Consider the following 12,018-nt stretch of genomic DNA (forward strand, 5'->3'; position numbering starts at 1 on the left):
TCTCCACGACCTCGGCCATCGTTGACCTGCACTCCACCGCGTTCAGGGAGCACGACATGGCCATGGCAGTATCGACTCATCAGGCCAGTCGAGCTCTGGGACAAAACTGCACGATTCTGACAGCCTAGCCCCACGCCCCCACGTGCCCGTCCCTTTCCGTCCAAACGAGCATCTGACTCATCAATCTCCCTATTGAAGTCGCCATCCTTCCCACGGAACCGCCGACGCCACCGTTCGCCCCGTGACAACGGCAAGACAAGCCACAGACCACCGCATCTCCGTCCTACTCAGGGTCCTCCTCCTCGCGCGATGGCTTCCGGCGCCGTCGACGCGGCGGCTGAGGCCGTCGCCGCGCTCGGGATCTCCGCCGGCGGCAACGACGGCGAGTGGGCCCAGCCGTCTCCCGCGCTGCGGCGGAACCTGCGCCTCCTCTCCCACGACCAGGTAACCGAACCCCGCCGCTACTTCTTCTTGCACTCCTAGCGCTACTGCTACCAGTAGCCATATGCGGTTGCCATATCATCTTCCCGCTCTCGAACCCCCCGTTGCAAATCCAGTGCCTTTTGGTACTTTACAGCAGTTCACACCATGTAACCGCAAGATGCTGATAGTGGAGTTCGCACTATCTGAATCTGATGCACACAATAATTTAACGCTGGTACGGCCAACTACTGCCTCGGCTTAGTTCCCTCACGTGGTGATGCTGATTGCCTTGCCTTGCCTTGCCCGGCCCACCCTCACCTGCTGCAAAGTTAACACAGCCTCCTAGAAAGAAATGCGATTCTGTCCCTACTGTACTCTCATCCTGCTACATTCTGAACATTGGCTTCACCGAGCATACGTTTACGCTCTTTGATTTGTGTTTACAAGCGGCAGTTGATTCATGGAATGACGATGGATTTTGTTTGAGCTTGCGTTTTCTGCAATACCTGTTGCCCGGTGGTTGCAGGTCGAACTTGCCAAGATGCTGCTGAATGAAGGCCAGGGGCACCTGTTTGAGCACTGGCCGGAACCGGGTGTCGATGATGACAAGAAGAAGAGCTTCTTTGACCAGGTTTGTCTTTGCTGTATCCATGGAATATTTCAGTACCAGTGTCACATGGATTCATAGTTCGTTGCACTGAGACCCTACCAGAAGATACAGCTACTCTATTGTGACAAGTTCTAATACGAGAGGACCTTGTCTCTACTAGATTTCTATTGGAAGTTAACAAGTTTCATAAGCATAAAAATTTAAGATTGTTTCTTTTCCTGCTAAAGTTTCCACTGTACAGGTCTGTCGGCTACATTCGAGCTATCCTGGTGGTCTCGCATCATACATCCGGAATGCCAAAAAGCTTTTAGTGGATTCCAAGGCAGGGCAAAATCCATATGATGGTTTCACGCCTTCTGTAAGTCCATTGCCATGCGCCCTTTTTCACGAATTTGTTGGGCTGTCTTCATATCCGCTTTCTTGTGTTGTATATGATCTCAATTCTCGATTCCAGATTCTTGATTGCTTCTTCTTTTTTCTGCTCAGAACCATTGTGTACTGATATGCCTCCTCCTGTATTATCTGAAAGAAATGCATCGTTGTATTTTCAGGTTCCCTCAGGGGAAGTATTGACCTTTGGTGATGAGAACTTCCTGTCGTTGGAAGCAGCTGGGGTAAAAGAAGCACGCAATGCTGCATTCGTTCTTGTAGCTGGTGGGCTTGGTGAAAGACTTGGTTACAAAGGAATTAAGGTAATGTGGCTTGAGTTCCTAATGTAAAACTTATAGCCAAGAATTGGAAAGATTGTCATGTGACTGTATTACAGTTGAAGTTTTTCATTTATAATTTACCATGGGAGCAGGCAGGCATCCATTAATTAGAATACTAAGGAAGCGCTTAATTTTGGAATGCTAAGGAAGTGGATGCTCTAAGTAGATCTAGTGTTTTGCTGTCATGCAGCTGCAGTATTGATAGCTTTATTAGAATACTTCCACTTTCACACCCTATGTTTATGCTATAGTTTTTCTTCTTCTGCATTTGCTGGTTAGCACTACCGCACATCGTGCCAGACATAGAACATAAAACACTGCTCAGAGCAAAATTTACGGATGTACAATGAACAATAAGAAATACTGAAATCCATCTTCACAAACCAATAAGGTGCACAGACTTTTAATTAGGATAGGATTAAGAACGCTTGAGTATCACTAGCTTTGGCCTTTGGAGCCCATTATCAACTTTTAAGACTATCGTACAGATAATTTCATTGGTCTTATTGCTTGGTAGCAACATCTAAATCATTCCCTGTGGACATATATGGTTTTTGTTGAATGATCTTGACTTCAAGCAAAGCTTATGAAAGTACCATCTCACTGATTTTATTAGTTATTTCATTGCACAGGTAGCACTCCCCAGGGAAACAACCACTGGGAAATGTTATCTTCAACATTACATAGACTCTATCCTGGCTTTACAAGAGGCCAGCTGCAAACTGGAAGGTACGTAGACTATGGTACATGTTAGAGTACGTCATGGGCCTGGGCCCGTTAGTCTTATGGTTTGCTTAGGGGTCAAGTAAGCCTTGCTTGGGAGTCAAGTAAACCTCTCTATATATGGAGAGGAGATGTATCAATCTAATCAAGCAAGAATTAAGAAGGAAATCCCTTCCCTCTTGCCCGGCCGTGGGCAAAAGGCCCCCGGCTGGCCTTCTCGTGCCATCCCTCTAGCAGCACCATAACATTTGGTATCAGCTTTCCCGGGTTCGATCATGTCCAGCCCTCCACCGAGTTCTTCCCACCCACCGCCGCCGCACTCCGACGTCCCCGCCGTTCTCTCCCCGGCGGAGATCACCGCAGCCCTCCGCGATCTCACCACTGCTGTCCAGGAGATCCGCCTCTTCCTGGCCGGTCCCTACGGGCCGCCGCTGCCGGCGGCGCTGCTGCCGTGGCAGCCGACGCTGCTGCCGTCGTCGCCGCCACCCGACGCCGGGCTGCTGCAGTCCCCGCTGCCGCTATCCACCATCTCCGGGCCGAGCCCTACCTCGGCGCCGGGGGTCCCTATTCTCCAGCAGCCGGCCGCCTTCTTCCCCACCGGGACGCTACAACAGCAACGCCTGCTGCCGCCACCGACGCTGTCCCTGCCTTTCGGCGGTGTGGGAGCGACCTTGGCCCCAGGCTCTACATCGACACCGCCCGGGATGCCCTTCCACCAGGTCTGTTTCCCTCCGTCGCCGTCACCGCTTCTGCCTTGGATCGCTATCCGCCACGTGTCGGCGGCGGTGAGGCTGCAGGCTGCTGCGCGCGGCCTCCTAGTGCGTCGGCGTGTGCGGGAGATGCGTGATCTGCAGCTGCAGCTCCTCCAAGTTGCGCTTCGTTGCGCAACGGACCTCGATCTCGTCCGCTGCGTCGGCGATCTTGGGCGTGCGGTTTCCCCCACGGGCGGCGGACATGTTGTTTTTCCCGCGGACAGCGACCTCAAAGTCTGCGCCATTGACAGTCATCCGGCGGGGAGAAGGCATGGTGTCACCGACAGGAGCGCACCGCGTAGCACCACCGCCGCCCGCCGCCGCCCGCCGCGCGGGCTCCTTTTGTCCCGCTGGTTTCCATGGGATCCAGGTGGCTGTACAGGTGCACGTCCAACGGGCGAATGGTGTCCACTTTATTTTCAGGGGTCAACAATAAAGCGAAATCCCTTCCCTCTTGCCCGGCCGTGGGCAAAAGGCCCCCGGCCGGCCTTCTCGTGCCATCCCTCTAGCAGCACCATAACAGTACATGTGCAATCTATTAGTCACTTGCTAGAATTTTTATGATTTCTGTCATCGTTGATTATTTTCTCACTGATACTTTTTGTGTATTTCCTATGATACTTTTCGTTGTTCATTGTTTTTAGTACCAAATGTTTTGTAACTTGTTAATAATATTTTGATTTTCGCGGTAGGCACTGGCTTGCTTTAGTTGAAATTTTTCTTGAAACAAACCACCAGTTTTTACAACAATGATGTTGGAAGTATTTCTCTGCTATGTTTCCTGTTGGTTGGTGTGACTGGCCTGAATGAGCTAACCTGAGGTTGTAGAAGTAACTTGAATGGCTGTTGTTATCATGTAAAGATATGTTGACATTGAAATACATATCACCGAATGCAACTTTGTATTTATACAACTAATTTGTACTTAAACTAGACCAAGATGTACTTAGGCCAAGTTAAAGAACTGAATAAGATAAGATAAGTTAACTGTTAAACCAGGCTTCCTTGGTATCTGATTTCTAATTCTATCTGCACACTGATAATATAGAATTGCACCTCTCCTTTTCCCAACCTTATAGAACTTCAGAGAACATGTTGGATAAAGAAACATAAAATTTTGCGTTTGTTGTAAATGGCTCATCTGGCATGATTTTAAAATTCTGACATTGCGTTAACTGATTAATATTCATTCTTTGAGTGTGCAGGGGGATGTGATACGAAGATCCCATTTGTTATTATGACTTCGGATGATACAAATGCACTGACCATCAAGCTTTTGGAATCAAACTCCTATTTTGGAATGGAACCATCACAAGTCAAAATTCTAAAGCAGGTGGCTGTCTATTTTGTTTTTTATACTATGTGCTTCTTAGGGGCAAAAAACATATACAGCTGTTACTATTGGTGCTGATTGATTCTTATTTGTTTCAGGAAAAAGTGGCATGTCTAGCGGACAATGATGCAAGGCTTGCATTAGATCCAAATGACAAGTACAAGATCCAGGTGCTAACTTGTTAGAATGATTATTAATACTGGGGTTTAAAGTGTGTGCCGTCTTATTGTTATTTTTGTCTTCTTGAGTTTGCACTTGTCTTAATTCTGTTTCGTGATTGGCAGACAAAGCCACATGGGCATGGAGATGTTCATTCTCTTCTTTATTCAAGTGGTTTACTTGAGCAATGGTATGCCTGTTGATTCAAGAGGTGTTTCTCATTCAAGAAACTTTCTCAATCAGAAAAGTTGGCTTGTTTGAAGAAAAATAACTGTTAACTGAAATATTAGTAAAGCATAATCAATCAAAGATCAACCACGTACACGCAGATTTTATGAACATTGTTTTCTGATACTTCACTTTTTTTTACAGGAAGAGTAAAGGGCGGAAATGGGTTCTCTTTTTCCAGGACACAAATGGGTTGCTCTTCAATGTTTGTACAATGCCCTTTTTGACTGTATTTTGATTGGGAAAACACTTAGGGAACTGGAAACTTAGTTCTACCATCTTTTTGTAGGCAATACCATCAGCGTTAGGTGTCAGTGCTACAAAGGGATACAATGTTAATTCTCTCGCAGTTCCTCGAAAGGCAAAGGAAGCCATTGGTGGAATAACCAAACTTACTCATGTTGATGGTAAATTTGCTATTTTCACCTCATTTCATGTGAGCTTTCCTGATAGGTGGACAATAATGTTACGAATCAAATAGTGATTCTAGAGTAGACCAGTATGGTGGAAATCAATAAAAATTCCATCGTTGCTCAAACATATTTATGCTATCACCATTGTTCAGCTTGTTCTGCACTGTCCATTTAATCTACGATTATGACAGAAGAATGCATTTTCACACGTTTTTTTCACTTATGTTCAACTATTTGTTCTGTCAAATTGACTTGGATTTGTTCTTATGTGTAGGTAGAACAATGGTGATCAATGTTGAGTACAATCAACTTGATCCACTCCTTCGCGCAACTGGGCATCCTGATGGAGATGCAAATAGTGAAACAGGCTACTCACCATACCCTGGAAATATAAACCAGGTAACAGTTATGTTAAAACACTTGAGATTTGTCTTCCTAATGATTTTTTTTGCTTCATTAGGTCTTAAATACTGAAAATATGGCGGTTAACCTGTTAATTAAGATCATTAGTGTGATCTTTTAGTGTAGTATCAACACCACAATGACATACATGTAAAAAAAAACACTACAGTCAGATACCATAGGTGTTGCTGTCATAAATTTTAGTATAACTGGATTAACATTTTACATGTTCTCCATTGTTCTGAAAATGAACAACACTCTCTTGTGAGCTTTTGTATGCATAATATCTTGGAGCTTCCTTTTTTTATGCTGACTTTATATGCTGCCCTTTTGCAGTTGATACTGGAGCTTGGGCCGTACATTGAGGAGCTCAAGAAAACACATGGTGCCATTTCTGAATTTGTAAATCCAAAGTAATTATTCAGCCCATTTGCTCCAAGGACTTTATATTTACAATGCTAATTATTGCAACAAGTATCTATCCACTTTCAGTTCAGTTTTTGAGGGTTGTTTCTGTCAGTGGTCATTTAAGGTTGCAGAATGAACTTGCTCCTGGTTTTGCTCTTCCTCTTTTTAACCTAATTCATTAGTGTTTATATTTTTTTGCATTATGCAGCACTTGCTGTTAAAAATTCCTCTCTTTGATATCATTCATCGGTGTACATAAAGTTATCTTATCTGCCTGATAACATGTGTTTTCATACTATCTTCTTAGTTGCATCATTGATTTAAGAGTTCACAACTTATCTCAGAAGTACTATTTTTAATAATATCGAAGTCTGTTCATATATCCTGATGTGATATTGTCAGTTTTGTTGACCAGAACTCGGAGTACTTTATTCTAATTTTATTCTACTTTCATCATTTTCTCAATTTAGGTATACTGACTCTACCAAGACAGCATTCAAATCCTCCACTCGTCTTGAGTGCATGATGCAAGACTATCCAAAAACACTACCTCCAACTGCGAAAGTTGGTTTTACGGTAAGGAACATCTTACAGCTGAGGCCTCCCTTAAAAGAATGCTTTTTCTTTTTCTTAGCTGACCGACTATAACTTTTTTATTATATATCTTGCACAAGAAGCATGTCGCTGCTTCCCAGTACTTCCTTCACATTTGGTCTTTCCAAATCCTACTATGTTGGACATGGTGAATCTGAATCTAATCTGTCATAAGTAATGCTGGTGTATGTAATTAGGTATGCAGTCAACACGTACATATCAGATCTGCAGACTCAAATTGGTGAACTTTGTATGCCACATAGATGAGAGGGGGTTCGGATTATCTGTGTTAGCTGTAGTCTCTTCACAGAAGTTAGTATTACATCTGTATGATCTATGTTGAGACCATCTTGTTTCGTACCGTAGAGTTGTATACCTTCCCTACGGAAAGAACAGTAAACCACCCACCTCCAGCTGCTCATACAGCTGATTTTGTTTTCTTACAGGGATGGCATCATAACTGTACATGGTCCTTACATTGATCCTATTAGTAATTTGGTATATATGAGTCAGATGCAAAAGAAGAAGTTCTCTCTTGAGTGATTAGGTTTCATGTCCTTACTGTTCTGTTCTCATTCCTTGCCCTTTTTCAATGTAGGTGATGGATACTTGGCTTGCATATGCTCCTGTAAAGAACAATCCTGAAGATGCAGCTAAAGTATGATTTCTTCCCTTTACACTGAATTTTATATATTTTGCATCACATATACGTCTAAACATGCATATGAAGCATTTATGATTGGTAGGAAGAGGGCTTGATCTGAATTTATGGTCGTATTGAAGAATTGTGATCCAAGTTAAAGTATGTATCCTGATAGCCATGTTAGTTGTCAGTACTGACTTTGCCTTATTGTGACACGCCGAGAACTAAAGATCCTCTTCACTCTTATGATGCCATTTGTATTTCATATGCACATTGATGTCATTATCCTCGATTTATTTTTTGCACTAGGTTACTATTATACACATATTATGCAAGAGCCATACTTCAGTTTCTAAGCTGTTGGCTTTGGTATTTCCTTATTTGAGAAGTCTACAATACACCTGTTGTAGGTTCCAAAAGGCAATCCTTTTCACAGTGCAACCTCAGGAGAGATGGCAATCTACAGGGCAAACAGCCTTATTTTAAGAAAGGTGATGACACTAGCAGGCACTTAATCCTTGTCAACTTGCTTGCGTTCCAGCTCAACAATCTTCTTTCTCCCCTTCTTTTCCAGGCTGGTGCACAAATATATGACCCCGTAATCAGCACTTTCAACGGTCAAGAGGTGGAGGTTTGGCCACGCATAACCTGGAGCCCGAGGTGGGGTCTGACATTGAAGGACGTCAAGCAAAAGGTGAATGGAAACTCTTCAGTATCCCAGAGATCAGTTTTGGTAATCAATGGGCAGAACGTGATCATCGACGGTCTTTCCTTGGACGGCGCTCTTATTGTCAACTCCGTCGATGAAGCAGAGGTAACATGAAACACCGGTAACTGAGAAAAGTAGCAAATTTCTGTGGTTACTGTCATCTTTACGGTGAATTCGTTGTTACCGCAGGTCAAAGTCACCGGTCACATAGAAAACAAGGGCTGGCCTATCCGGCACATCGACTATAAGGACACCTTGGAGAAGGAAGAGACCAGGATCCGCGGATTCAAGTTTGAGAAGGTTGAGCAGCTGGAGGTGAACTATACCGAGCCTGGGAAGCATTGCTTGAGTTCATGAACAACCATAACGGGTTTACACATGATCCCTGCCAATTTCCAGCTGGGAATAGTACAGTTGTGGGTACCATACCTTGTCCTCCTAATATTGGGCGGCGTTTACTGTGTGATAATAGCAATAAGCTGAAACCATTCTTTGAACTTGCAAGGGTAATAAGGAGCAGGGCTGCTTCACCAACCAGGCAGTCACCAGCTCACTATTCCTAATGTGAATTTGTAACTAGTGGCCATTTACTTGTCTCTGTAAAGTAAAGGAAGTTAACAGTTTTTTGCATATGGTTGGTATCTGATCCTGATTTATTATTTTTTTGTACTTGACACTTTGCACAGAAAATAAAGATTGGTAGGTGCTTTTGCGTTCAATAATGGAGGCTCTCTTCGCGACTCGTGGAACTGTCTTAATAATACTGCTGAAATTGATTTGAAAAATAAAAGGCGAGACCAATAGCATAGAGGGAACAAATAAATTCGGTATTCATCATTGGCATACATCAAGTTTTGTGCAGTGTGTAGCTGATGAGTGGGAGCAGCACTTCACTCAGGCAGGTTTAATGGCTACGACTACACGCAGTAGGACGACCCAGGCTAGAGTGACGATGAGCCATCTTGTTCGCTTCGTTGGGGTCTTGGAATGTTCGGTTTCAAGGTTGACGAACAGTAGTCTTTTCCTGTTAATTCCCCGTTGGCACTTGTGTAATTGTGTTGGACGCTATGATCTCAGCAGGACATTCACTACATCATGGTAGAGATTTGGGGGCACATGCCCTTAAATGTGTAAAATGTGCCATCAAAATTATTAAGGGTACATAAAAATGTGTCGAATTTACTTGCTACTCGGAAAGTATTAAGGGCACTTAAAAAATGTGCCCTCATAGATATACCTTTTAGGGCACATTTTCAAATGCTCCGATAACATTTGAGGGCATAATTTTTACATGCCCCAAAAACTTTAGAGGGCACATCTAAATTGTGCCCCGAAAAGTTTAGAGGGCATATTTTAGACATGCCCTAAAAAAATTAGAGGGCACATCCAAAATGTGTCCCGAAAAGTTTAGACGACACATCTAAATTGTGCCCCGAAAACTTTAGAGGGCACATTTTGGATGTGTCCCGTAAACTTCACATCCAAAATGTGCTACAAAAAGTTTAGAGGGCACATCCAAAATTCAGTTTACAATAATCACAATTCACATATCCTATAGCTCACACAACCTTAGTACACATATAACATTTCAAAATTCAGTTCAAACTTTAAAAAATCATTCCAGATATAGCGTTACTCACATAAACAATTAATACAGCTGAATATAGGACACATGTGTACAAAATCCAGAATGGCCAAACAAGGAACAAAATATCTATACCTAGACGACCACCTTGCAGTTTGTGCAGTCATGGTGTGCAAGGGGGGTTTCAACGAAATATGACACATAGTGAGTAAAAAATATCAGGATACATAACCAATGACCAGTGGACAATCAGCGATTTTTGGGTCATCCCGACTAGTATACTGGGCATACAGTTTCATAAAGCGCTTCCCCCACTCTCTGCAAAATATAGAAAGAGAGAAAATACTGAAAAGCATTAATACCATGTAGAAATACAAATCATGCTAACATAAAAATGGCACATCCATTGCTAGTCTGATTACTCATATCCCATTATCAATAGTAGGTTTTTTTACAACTAATGGGAAAATATGGAAGTCAAAAGTAACGTCAAGAGAAAAAAATTAGGACACAGACTGGAGTGAGCACAAACCTCAGGGTTGATATCTCCGACCTTCTCGTTCTTGTTGACGGCACAGAACAATATAATGGTACAGTTTCCATTAGAAAAATATAAAAAGTTTGTTATCAACGAGTGGTCAGATGTAGACTGATTTGACTACATGTTTTCAGCATCATGCATCTGGAAATGAAGCTAGCAACGCTTATCATGAAACAAATTTGTATCAGACTAAAGTCCAGTTTCCTCTATAAATGAGTACCATTATGCTTGAAAGAATTGAGATAATCTTAATATAAATGAGTAACAAAATCACTTCCTGACCTGTGGCAACTAGATAGGTATTCTTTCTATTGCTCACAATGATATAATCCAGACCGTTCCAAGAAAGAAGAAAAAGAATACGTATATGCTTCGTTCAGGAAATCAGAAAACTCAGGTATTTAGGTATTCCTATCCATTACAGAAAACTCACAAATTCTGATTGGTATCCAGTGGAGACCCGGTTTGAAAGTAAATTGGGATGCTGGAAATGCAAATTACTATCCTATGGGGATAGACTTGTCCTTATCAATTCAGTTTTAACAAGCTTACCTATGTTTATGTTGTCCTTTCTAGAGATACCTGTTTGGGTAAGGAAAAGACTCAATTTTTATAGGTCTAGATTTTTTTGGCAATCTGATGAAAATAAGAGAAAATATAGACTAGCAAAATGGAATATTGTCTGCCGATCCAAAGATCAAGGGGACTTAGGTATTGAGGTTCTCGAACTCAAAAATAGATGTTTATTGAGAAAGTGGCTTTATAAACTTCTTAACGAGGACGGGGTGTGGAAAGAATTGGTACATAATAAATACATAAGACAAAGGACCTTATCTAAGGTGAAAGCTAAGCCTACAGACTCTCCTTTCTGGAAGGGATTGATGGGGGTTAAGGACGACTTCTTTAGTAGAGGTTTTTTCAAAGTTGGTAATGGAGCAACTACTCGTTTTTGGGAAGATACTTGGTTAGGAAAAATACCACTAGCCCATCAATATCCATCTTTATATTATATTGTGCATCACAAGAATGTAACGGTAGCTCATGTGTTAGCTCAAACACCTCTGAATATCAGTTTCAGAAGGTTGTTGGTGGGTAATAAATGGACTTTGTGGTTACAGTTATGCCAAAAACTTATGATGGTTAATCTAAATGGAGAGAATGATCGATTTGTTTGGAGTTTGACAACCAATGGCTTGTTTACGGTGAAATCTATGTATGAGGATCTTATGAATGACCACACACCTTTTTTGAGAAAATACCTATGGAAAGTTAAAGTTCCTCTTTAGATAAAAATATTTATGTGGTTTCTGAGTAATAAGGTTTTGCTTACTAAAGATAATTTAGCTAAACTTTGGTGGAATGGGTGTACGAAATATGTTTTTTATGGAGAGCAGGAGACTATTGAACACCTGAAAGGACACGGATGTCGCCTAGAGGGGGGGGGTGAATAGGCGATTTAAAACTTTTACGAGATGGGCTTAACTAATGCGGAATAAAACTAGCGTTTACTTTGTCAAGCCCAAAGCATATATACTATGGTTCACCTATGTGCACCAACAACTTATTCTAAGCAAGAGTTCACCTATGTGCACCAACAACTTATGCTAAGCAATACAAGCAAGTATGTGATAGCAAGATATATATAACTTCAAGCACGATGGCTATCACAAGGTAAGGTGCATAAGTAAAGAGCTCGGGTATAGAGATAACCGAGGCACGCGGGAGACGATGATTTATCCCGGAGTTCACACTCTTGCGAGTGCTAATCTCCGGTGGAGAGGTGCG

At 42.4% G+C, this 12,018-nt stretch overlaps 1 protein-coding gene across 1 annotated transcript; it reads left to right on the plus strand.

Moving 5' to 3' along the window:
- Positions 1-184: 184 nt before the first annotated feature.
- Positions 185-8,772, plus strand: LOC127324064 (UDP-sugar pyrophosphorylase). The gene is made up of 17 exons (XM_051352158.2): positions 185-444; positions 950-1,054; positions 1,275-1,391; positions 1,585-1,725; positions 2,376-2,472; positions 4,424-4,551; positions 4,650-4,721; positions 4,836-4,900; positions 5,083-5,143; positions 5,228-5,345; positions 5,626-5,750; positions 6,090-6,166; positions 6,632-6,737; positions 7,354-7,413; positions 7,809-7,889; positions 7,973-8,212; positions 8,297-8,772. The coding sequence occupies exons 1-17, from the start codon at positions 310-312 to the stop codon at positions 8,462-8,464; spliced, it is 1,896 nt and encodes a 631-aa protein (XP_051208118.1). The 5' UTR covers positions 185-309; the 3' UTR covers positions 8,465-8,772.
- The last annotated feature ends 3,246 nt before the right edge of the window (positions 8,773-12,018 follow it).

This window comes from Lolium perenne, chromosome 6 (genome assembly GCF_019359855.2).
Source record: "Lolium perenne isolate Kyuss_39 chromosome 6, Kyuss_2.0, whole genome shotgun sequence".
In the NCBI taxonomy this organism is placed as follows: Eukaryota; Viridiplantae; Streptophyta; class Magnoliopsida; order Poales; family Poaceae; genus Lolium; species Lolium perenne.

Excerpts from the sequence above, each read along its gene's own strand:
- LOC127324064 (XM_051352158.2), top strand. The coding sequence starts at position 310 with ATGGCTTCCGGCGCCGTCGACGCGGCGGCTGAGGCCGTCGCCGCGCTC. Across the intron at positions 2,473-4,423 it reads GGCCAGCTGCAAACTGGAAG|GGGGATGTGATACGAAGATC; the intron begins GTACGTAGACTA and ends TTGAGTGTGCAG. Across the intron at positions 6,167-6,631 it reads TCTGAATTTGTAAATCCAAA|GTATACTGACTCTACCAAGA; the intron begins GTAATTATTCAG and ends TTCTCAATTTAG.